An 11,157-nucleotide genomic window follows, 5' to 3' on the forward strand; every position below is an offset into this window, starting at 1 on the left:
TTTCCGCACGGGTTTTATATATGGGTCAGCCACACGCAAAATTATAAGTATGGCCATAGTATATAAGAATTTGTATAGATTATTTTAGTATACAAACCATAAATCTAGTCAATACTTGTACACTATATCATATTGATAAATCCAGCCGAGCACATCAATTATATAAATTTCCAACAAAACGCACACAAGCAAGCTAATATTGCAACATGCAACACCGCTATGTACTTTATAGGCACATTTCTGGTCCTTTTCTTGGGTAGCAATGCCCACTATGAACGCTTGGATTCTAGCTAAGAACATTGAAACCGTGTTCGCTAGCTTCTACTACACATATAGCAATCCATCCATTTCCTCTTATTAATATATAGTATTCTTTTTCTTTTGCAATGATTAATATAGAGTTATTTGTTTTTAGTAGTTGAGTAATTGTAAATCAAAGATTACTCTTCATATAAATATAGTTGTATGAGAATCACGTGGGAGTCTAATGGTTGGAGCTCCCGCCTCTCAATATGATCGAGAGTTCGACTCTTATTAAGCCCAAATTTGGGATACTTGTATGGATATTTACTTGTGGATATAAATCCCCACTTTTCAGTCTTTGGAAGTTTTCTTATGAAATGCAGGATTATGATCTCCTTATTACCCCTTAATTCATGAGGGTTGAACCTATTTACCCAGTTAATTACCGAATCAAAAAATATGTATATATAAAGATAGTCGTATAAAATAAGATAAAAATGCTCTAAAGCCTTCAGTTAGCTAGTTTACGTCGACCATGTGAAGAATTAGTTGGCTCATTCCAAAGTCCATCTATAAGGACTTATTTTATACTTCTATGCCTTGCTGTTAAAGCCTTCAATACTTTTTGACTTAATTATACAAGTTGATAATATTAACACAGAATAGTGATAATCAAATGAGTAGCTTCTAGCTAGTTAGTTCTACTACTTTTAGTCAAGACTACTAATTAGTAATTAGAACTTAGAAGTTTGCGACTTTCTCATTTTTCAAATTTAAATATTGTATTCAATTTTTTTTCTATGAATGGGAATATATGAGTGTGAATATAATAATATTGTATTCGTATTTCATAGCCATATCTCTAAGTTAGTTCCATAAGAGACTTAATTGCAACGAAAGAAGTTAGTTCATGTGAATTTTTCATGATACCAAATGAATTAGTTGTTCTATTTTTGGTTTGCCACCATGTAATAGTTATTAGCTTTATCAATTCCCATAGAGGATGTGGGCGAAATAGGGCTTTATATTGTGAACCAAAAACTATTGTTTAACCTATCAAATGGAACATATATGATCAGATCCAGTAATATTATAAATTCTACTATTTTAAAAATTAAAAATCTACTCTGTTCGTTTTCCTTGGTTCTACTTATTTACTGTTCAACTGGTCAAACTTACAAAATATTGATCATTTTTGTTAATTATAATATAAGAAAAATATCATTATATATGATTTTGTTAGATCATTTTGACATGAATCTATAAAATTTCAAATTTTCATGTTATTCAATAATACTCCTTCTGTTCTTTAAATATCTTCTCATTTATATTTTACGCAGTCTCTTATGCGGCAATCGGTCTAAACGATTACGATCACGGTTCGCAAAAAGAGCGAACCGAAATATTTTACAATTTGAAAATCTTTGTTTATACATGCCTCTGTTCCAGCCAGCACCCTTGAATTTCATTCTTCGAAATCCCCCTACTCTGTGTTGCTACCTTCCCAACGATAATGTTTAGCATCGGATCTTAGGTAAGATGCAGTAGAGAACAAGCTACAAAGAAGCGTGTAAGCAACTTCGATTCACAATCACCTCCGGATTCTTCGCACCTGGATAGTTACAGGACTCCTGTGCCCTGGCTAGCTCACTGAGCTATACCCAGGGACTTAACGTTCGACTATTGCCAACTTGAACTCGGGGGTTTAGCCCTCGAACTTCTGTTCTAAGTGAGAAGTGGAAACCCTCTTGCTTAGAGTTATAGGAGAGCGAGAATTGTTCTAGGGAAATAGGGATTCTGCATGCACATGTTAAAGTTTAGATCTTTCAATATGTCACTTTCGGTTCTCAAGTAGAGGATTCTCGCATCCGGGGAGTCACTTTCGTAACTTATTTAAAAATGTTATACCCGGTGAGAGGGTAAACGTAAAAAAGAGCTGGCCCGTCAAAAGTCCGGTTCCTTCGCGAACAAAGTTCAGAATCAACAAGAGTTCGTAGAACGAAGAGAGTGTACAACTGGGGTTCGTGAAGAACTCTACTTTTTTGTTCGTAACGAGGAAGAGAGGGAACTACTTTTTTTTTCGTAAAACATAGGGAACTACTTTTTTCGTAATCCAGGTAAGATCCGCTGACAAAACAGAAGGAACTACTTTTTTTTTCGTAAACCTTCCATTCAGTATTGCGTAACCCCCGGGCTGGGCTCTCGCATGTTCGGAGTCCGATCAGATCAACACCTTTTACTTGATGGGGGAATGGATATTTTAGGCCCTCGGGTAGTTATCTCATCGAATTTGTGTAAACCTCTTTTCTTTCAGAACCTGGCCTTTTTCTGCCCCCGACTGTCTCCTAATAGGACTTCGACACCCTGCAGGCTCATCAAATCCCGCAGCACCCGTAATAGCAACAGTTTGGTAAAAAAGTAGTTCCCTCTGTTTTGTCAGCGGATCTTATCTGGATTTTGAACAAAGGGAATAAAGACTAGAGCTTTTCAACTCCTCTTTTTTAGATTAACCGGATAAGAATATCTGAATAAGCTAAGGCAAAAAAAAAAAAAAAAAAAAACTCTATCCTTAAGCTTCGTATAAGCGTCTTCATAAACGTTCGGGCGTCTTTCGAGGCTCCATTTCGTCCCTTTCATTTTGAGAATAACCGGAATTTGCGACCCGTAATTCATCCTAAATGTCATCTCGGGACGGTCGGTTAACCACCCAAGAACATCTTACGAAATAACACCATCATATGGTTTGGTCTTATGCCTGCATAGTGCATGGTACATAGTTGTTTTTTTCTATTATTTTATGAATTTACGAGCTCCACAACATTGATAAAATCTACAAAGGCAGGCAGCCAGCAATAAGCCAGTAACATATCTGTCAGCATTGTGGTACAAGAAGCCCTATATATTAAGCCAACTTCTTGGAGAATTCTGCTTGTCCTTTTTTAAGAAAAATCTTACTAAAATGCATTACTACTCGTACTAACCAAAGAATTAAAGATGCCAAAATTAAAGGCCCACAAAAGATACTAACAGTAATTAATGCTAAAGATTACCGTTGATTAGTACTAAAAAAGGTATTACCAAATCATTAAACCATGTTAGAGACAAAAGTTACCCTTCTTTTATAATTACAAAGCTTGTAAATTACTGAACTCTTATTGGTATAAACGAACAAAACACAGCCCACCACCGACACCGCACAATTTCCCACAATCACTGTATATTTCATTATTTCTTAATATGAAATGACATTCTTTTGTACTATACTACTACCTGCCAATTATTTGAGTTATGTCCTAATCTCAATTTTCTAATATCTATCATACATCCATATCATTATTGTTCAATTTTACCATATGATAGATTACTAACTCCATTTGTTAGGGAGACGTCTAGTCTGAACACACATATTTGTGTAAGTGTAAGGGTGTTGTATGTAATCATTTCAACTATACATTTTTATTAAATGATTGGATGGCTTAGGTTGTAAAATACTCCCTCCGATCTTTATTAGTTCACTCTTTTTTATTACACAAAGTTTTAAGAGAAATAATGTTGTGGGTCGTAAAAATAAAAAGAAATTATTATTTTATATTAAAGCTGAAGGTAAGTGTGATGAAAAGTTAGTGGTCTCATTTCAAAAATAGAAACAAAAGAAAGGGGTAAACTAATAAAGGACATTCCAAAAAGAAATACGGGTAAACTAATAAAAACCGGAGGGAGTAACATAAAGTGAACAACTCCATAGTGGCTTGAGTATGTAAATCCTAACTTATAAAGAAATAATTTAGTCATTTCATCATCAATTATTTGCTTTGGACTTAGGCTAATCCAAACACGTTGGTTAGGGATTCGCCTTGGTCTCAAGATCCTACTATATATGATACTTGGGACTTGGGAGTAGGGATTTCTCTTACTTTTTCCCTTACTTTCAAGTGAATGACTCGCCAAATGCTAGACCAAAAATATCGTGTAGGTTAAAGTCTGGACAAACAAATAAAATTAAGAAAAGTACATTTTTGGACTATTTTCATGTACAAAACTTAGCAAGGCATAGGTTAGATTAATTCATCAAACTATAAGAAATTTAGAAAGGAAAGGCATAACTTTAGATTAATTCATAAAACTATAACTTTCTCCAGTTCAGTGGCATTTGGAACTCACATTGACAGTTTTAACATTAAAAATGAACTATATAACAAGGGTGTATCAATATTTGATGTGACAAATATTATAAAATGAAAAATAATCAAGTAGATTATCAGATAATGTGAGAAGGACTGAGTACAAACTTGAGCCCCTTCATAAATCATACTCCAACAGTCCAACTAACATAAGTATACTCAGTGAAAGAGGTCACCAGAAGTGTACAAGCATTAATGTCCATATATAAGGTCATTAGTAAACAAAAGAGGACAAATTATTAAATAAATATCTGGTATACACTTTATCCTAAGAAGTAAACTTTCCAGTATATGTTCTTATAAACAGAATGCCAGAACATAATTTGTGAGTGTTAGTAAACATTCTTTTTTCTTTATCATAGTTTGGCATATACTACTTTTTTTTTTGTGTGTGTTTTTTTTTTCCGATCCCGCTAACGGATCCTTCCGGGAAGTTAGATAAGAAATATATTATTCTACTTAATTACTCATATTTATACAAAATAATAGAATAATATATAATTTCAATGCAAATCATTTAATGTTTTTCAAAAGGAAAAGAAAAAACATAAATTTCAATGCAAAGCCTTTAAATGCATTGCATTGGGATTACACATTATTAAATTATTTCATATAAATATGAGTAATTAAGTAGAATAATATATTTCTTATCTAGCGTCCCGGAACGTTTGTTAGCTTTTGCCTTTTTTTCAATAGACTATGTTCTCTTCATCTACATGTTGTTGGCACTGAAACTTAGTAACCCTTATGCCCGTTATATAGACTAATTGGGACATTAATTTGATCATTTTATGAGCTTTTTAAAGTTATCTAAAACAAATTATACTTGTTACAAGTTGTGAAAACATATGTTAGATATTTTAGTTTTATAAAATAATTGAAAAAAGATAAGGTGATGATAAATACTCAAATTTTTCTCAAAATAATTTGCAACCTAGATGGTAGCACAATCACAATAATTTGAGATGTCCTAATCAGAAATTTATAAAAATCTATCATTTATCAACATTATTGTTCCTTCACCATTAGGATACCTACTAACTTAATGATGAACATACATTGTGTGATTGTGTCAAGCAGTCCAAGACATTCACTTAAGACATTTGAAATAAAACTACACATAATTTTTCATTATTCACCAATAAATAATAATATTATACTCCATCCGTTTCACAAAAAGTTACGCACTTTTTTTTTAACATTTTCCCAACTATTTACACTTTTTTTCTTTTTTTGAAACAGAAAGCCTACCATTACTAGTAGAGCAAGATTATACTTTTTTGGGGATGAGTGAAGGTTACATCTTAATCCACAATAATCCTAACTTAACGGACATTATTGTTACACCTACTCACTAGGTAGACAACCCACTACTAATAAAGCATTAAGAAAATAATAATTATGTTAAGTTCGATTGCACTACCACAATCCTCAACACATCTTTATTAATGGTGGATAATCTATCCAGTGGATATACAAAGTTTTTTCCTAACTTAAAAATCTTAAGCTTTTACCTCTTTCAAGTCTTGAGTCAATACACTAAGAAAGAACAATCATAAAAATACTAACATTTAGCCCCCAAAAACAATAAAAATACTTACATTAATAATTAATGATACTTCCTCTGTTGTATTTTTTTTCATGCAATTCAACGCATTTCTTCAATTATTAATATCTTTAGTTGTGAACATGTAAAAAATATATTCTAAAAAAAGTTATAATTGATAGTATGCATCAAGATGAATTTAATAAGATCCCACTTGACTATGTTTTTCTTTATATAATAATAATAAATTGGAGTCATAATTAATCAATAAATAGTATCATTTCATTCAATATTTCATTTAAAACAGTATAGTATTGAGGAAATATTATTTTCATGAAACTTGCATGATCATATCACGTGCTCCTAGATGCCTCCACCTCCAAGATCTACCAATAGTTATTTAAGTCAAACCCCCATAAGATCTTGCAAACAAATCCAACGGTGATAAACACCATTAACCAAATCAAGTACAGTAGACTGCGTAGCAGAAGATCAGAACTATTGACTGCTCTACTAGTCCACTACTCTCTTTAGTGCATTGACAGATTGGCATAATAATACATACACTCACTCACTAGTATATTTTAATTCTATTTTCTTCCAAGCTTTCTCTTTACTTATAAAATTTCCTCTGTTTTTACTCTGTTTTGAAACTTGAATTTCTTCACCCTCTTCCAAATTTTATTTTTTTTGCATTTTATAAAATATAATGTTAATGTTTTTCTAGGAAAAATAAAAACTTGGTTAGTTGTCTCTTATAATAAATATTCATATATTTTTTTTGCATTTTATAAAATATAATGTTAATGTTTTTCTAGGAAAAATAAAAACTTGGTTAGTTGTCTCTTATAATAAATGTTCATATATGTATATCAGCAATAGTTGGTTGGCTCATTTACTTCTTAGCCATCATACTCAAACATTCATTTCTGGGTTTTTGTGTCAAACTTCTGATCAAAAAAAATTGTGTAGGAATATTTGAAGCATTACCCAGATTTTCTTTTTTTACAGATTTGAGAGTTCTTGAGTTAAAGGTGACATTGTTTCATCTTTTCTTCATTTTTTTTCCTCTGTTTTTTTATCAATATTACATGGAGATTTGAGCCTTTTTTTTTTTAGTGCAAACCCATAAAAAAAAATCCAGAAAATTAAAATGAAGAATTTCAATTTCTGGGTTTGTTTAAGTTTCTGTTTTAGTGTTTTGATTTTAGTTGGAATAATTCCAAGATCAGAAGCACAGGTTAATTCTGCAGAATCAAGGATTTTGTTTGAACTTCAAAAACAGCTTGAATACCCAGAAGCTTTGCAATCATGGCAAAAATGGACTGATTTTTGCTATCTTCCATCTTCATCTTCTGTTATTGTGGTATGTTTAAATGGTCATGTAACAGAATTAACTGTCATTGGTAATAAAACTTCACCTTCTCACTCATCAAACTCTTTAGTAAAAGGTAAATTTGCTGTTTCTGAACAAACTTTGTCAGAAAAATTTTCCCTTGATTCTATGTTTACTGTTCTTACAAAACTCACAAACTTGAAAAAACTGTCACTTATTTCATTGGGTATTTGGGGAAATCTACCCTCAAAAGTTACCAGATTTCAATCACTTGAAATGTTTAATATTAGCTCAAATTTCATATATGGTGAAATCCCATCTGAAATTTCCTCCTTAAAAAACTTAAAAAGTCTTGTTTTTGCTGATAATTTGATGAATGGAAATGTTCCTGATTTAAGTACCTTACAAGCTCTACAAGAACTAGACTTAAGCAACAACCAATTGGGTCCAAAGTTTCCTTCAATTGGAAGCAATATAGTGAGCATTATATTGAGAAACAACTCTTTAAGGTCTCAAATTCCTTCACACATGAAGAACTTAAATCAACTTCAAAGATTTGATGCATCTTCAAACAACCTTGTTGGACCACTCCCACCTTTCCTTCTTTCTCTTCCTTCACTATGGTACCTAAATTTGGCTGAAAATCAGCTTACTGGTGAGCTTCCTAAGAGCACAAGCTGTGCAAAGAGACTGTGGTTCGTCGATATATCTCGAAACTTGCTTGTTGGAAAGCTTCCGAGCTGCATTGGTTCGGAATCGAATAAGTATAGGAAAGTGTTGAGTGTGTGGAACTGTCTTTCTGGTTCCAAGTTTCAGCACCCTGCTTCTTTTTGCCAAACACAAGCTCTTGCTGTGATTCCACCCCCTAAGAAGACTAGGGAAATTCAGCAGGATTCTGGGATGAAGTTTGGGCTAATATTTGGTATCATTGGTGGCACTATTTTGTTTGCTGGTACTGTTGTTTCTTTAATCTGGTTGATTTGCAAGAGAAATAGATCAGGAGATGCTGAAATTTACAGCAAATATGATAAATCTGGTGGTGGGAAGTTGACGAATCGCCCCTCGCCCATTGTTGATTCAAGTAACACCTCTCTCTTTTTTGCAAACTGATCATGTTTTTTAAGTGTTTTTGCAATAAGATCATGCATTTTGTTTATGAAAATTATTAGGTGATCATATTAAATATGAACATGAGAAATGTCGAGGTATAGAATGATTTTCAGAATTGAATTTGTGGGTACATAATCATTATGAATCGCTAGATTTCCATGGTTTAGAGATGAGCTAATATTGTCAGTATCATTACTTGTGTTAAAACTCTTTGAGTTGAAAATTAATGAGTTTTGCTGAATGATACCAAAAGACCAAAAAGGGAGTATATATAATGGAAGCTTTCATATATTTTGTTGTTTTTCCATTACAATGAAAAAAAAAACCATGTATTTAACCCAGTTCAGTGGTTTTACGCTTGTTTGATTGATTCGTTTGATCGAAAATGAGCACATGACTGATGTACATAATTTGGTTTTCACAGAGTATGGGCCAAAGTCTATGAGAATGCCAACCCTTGGTCTTCCATCCTACCAAACCTTTACCTTAGAAGAGCTACAAGAAGCAACAAACAACTTCGATTCCGTGAACTTGGTTGGTGAAGGGTCTCAGGGACAGGTAAATTCACTCCCCAGATTCGTGTTTTGGCTTCGGAAATAGGATAATTGAATGATCTTTTAACATGAAAAAAACCATTGTTTAACTTAACAGATTTACAGAGGTTTGCTTCAAAGTGGCTCAGCAATTTTAGTCAGATGTATGAAAGTGAAAGAAAAGCACTCAACCAAGACTTTAAATCAGCATTTGGAAGTGATATCACAGTTACGGCATCAAAATCTGGTCTGTGTTCTTGGACATTGTGTTATTACATATAAGGAACGTCATCAAGGCAGCACCATCTTTGTTGTGTTCGAGCATGTAACTAATGGTTCATTAAGAGAACATTTAACAGGTACAATTCAAAAACATTTCGTTCGATATCGACATAAAATACAATAATATTCTCAAGACATTGTGACTTATATATGGTACAATTTTTTTGGGCAGATTGGAGAAGAAAAGATAGGCTGAAATGGCCTCAGAGAATTACAATCTCAATGGGAATTGCAAAAGGAGTTCAGTTTCTGCACACAGCTATGTCACCAGGAGTTTTTGGAAATGAATTGAAGATTGGGAATATTTTGTTGGATGAGAGCCTCACACCAAAAGTGAGCAACTATAAGATTCCCTTGCCTTTCAAGGTAATTCTGATTACTTTCCAAGTTTCCAGTTCACCTATCCTTTAAATTTATGTTATTCGAACTCCCCTCTGTCGAATCTTTATGTTATTCGGACTCCCTGTGTCGAATCCTTGACACTCTCACATAGTATAGACACTCAAAAGTTCAAAACCTTCATTTGGACTAAGATCATGCAAATCTTTTATTGAAAAGCCATATTAGACATTGAATTAGTCCAAGTATAAGCTAAGACCAAGCATTTGTTAAGCAACGAAAAACATGTGAATATTTTGTTGGATGGGAGCCTCCCACCAAAACCAGCAACTGTAGTATCCCTTGCCTTTCAAGGTAATTATGACTACTTTCACTTTATTTTTCTTACTAGAATTATGTTGCTTCGACATTCCATTTTATCTGAAGTACCCATGCCGAATCCTTAACACTCTGATATGAATATAGACATTCGATACCTAATTTTGGACGAAAAACATGGGATTCTTTCGTAAAAAAAACCGAGTATGAGCTCTGAATACAAACCCGTATTGGACATGTATAGCCGAGTGCAAGTAACATCATGGAATTCTTTCGTAAAAAACTGAGTATGAGCTTTAACTACAAACCCGTATCTGACATGAATACCCGAGTACAAGTAACATAGCCACATAGGCTATGAACATTGTGTTTCTAGTTAGATCCTATTAATTCCAATAAATAATTGGTTTATGCTTTTTCGCTTTACAGGTGGAGACCTCAAATGGTCAAAATGCTACAACTTCTGCAAACCCAGACAAGGATGACATCTACAATCTGGGTGTGATCCTGCTTGAACTACTAACAGGTAGACAGATCACATCAGACAACCAAGTAGATGAACTAAAGCGAGAGGTACTTTAAGACCCCACAGAACCTTCCATTATAACAGATGCTCTATTCTATGACCAAGGATTCAATCATAACATACTAACTTTTTTGATCTTTTCCTTTTGGTTGGGCATCTTTGAAATTGTTTGCAGCTGGAAAGGAGTTTAACAGAATCAACATCAGCACTTCAGCATACAATAGACCTGGCAATGAGGGGTACATACGCGTACCAGTCAATCAAAACTGCTGTCGAACTTACCCTTAACTGCCTGTACAACGATCCTAGCAGACGGCCTCCTATGGAGGACGTTGTATGGCATTTGCAGTACTCAATTCAGGCACAACAGACATGGGCTAGCAGTGGAAATCTCGCCCTCAACAGCGGAAACCTTGGGTTGCATAAGTGAAATCTTACACCATAGTCTGTAAATGCAGTGGCTCGTGGTCGCCTTCATCTTCATAGATCCCCTTGTATTATAGCAACTTTTGTCCAAATCCCAAACCCCAAAAAAAGAAGCAAGAAAAACCTTGTTCAAAAAAGTTAATACTCCTACACTTATTATTAATCATAATAAAGAAGTTAATAATAAATAAACCTTGTATTCATTCAGGAATTGATCAAAGATAGAACAATGTAGTCAAATTCAAGAAAAACAAACTCATAATTACTCCACTGAATGGAATTGAAGCTACATCTTTGGATATTAGTGAGCTTGATGT

At 33.5% G+C, this 11,157-nt stretch overlaps 1 protein-coding gene across 1 annotated transcript; it reads left to right on the forward strand.

The window, feature by feature from the left end:
* The first annotated feature begins 6,601 nt into the window (after nucleotides 1-6,601).
* LOC104897961 (probable LRR receptor-like serine/threonine-protein kinase At1g14390) lies at nucleotides 6,602-11,144 on the forward strand. The gene is made up of 6 exons (XM_010684939.4): nucleotides 6,602-8,387; nucleotides 8,841-8,974; nucleotides 9,068-9,308; nucleotides 9,404-9,597; nucleotides 10,318-10,461; nucleotides 10,590-11,144. Exons 1-6 carry the CDS (start codon nucleotides 7,124-7,126, stop codon nucleotides 10,842-10,844), a joined length of 2,232 nt encoding a protein of 743 aa, XP_010683241.1. The 5' UTR covers nucleotides 6,602-7,123; the 3' UTR covers nucleotides 10,845-11,144.
* The last annotated feature ends 13 nt before the right edge of the window (nucleotides 11,145-11,157 follow it).

This window comes from Beta vulgaris, chromosome 6, assembly GCF_026745355.1.
Source record: "Beta vulgaris subsp. vulgaris cultivar EL10 chromosome 6, EL10.2, whole genome shotgun sequence".
Classification (NCBI taxonomy): domain Eukaryota; kingdom Viridiplantae; phylum Streptophyta; class Magnoliopsida; order Caryophyllales; family Amaranthaceae; genus Beta; species Beta vulgaris.

Excerpts from the sequence above, each read along its gene's own strand:
- LOC104897961 (XM_010684939.4), top strand. The coding sequence starts at position 7,124 with ATGAAGAATTTCAATTTCTGGGTTTGTTTAAGTTTCTGTTTTAGTGTT. Across the intron at positions 9,598-10,317 it reads AGATTCCCTTGCCTTTCAAG|GTGGAGACCTCAAATGGTCA; the intron begins GTAATTCTGATT and ends TTCGCTTTACAG. Across the intron at positions 10,462-10,589 it reads TAGATGAACTAAAGCGAGAG|CTGGAAAGGAGTTTAACAGA; the intron begins GTACTTTAAGAC and ends AATTGTTTGCAG.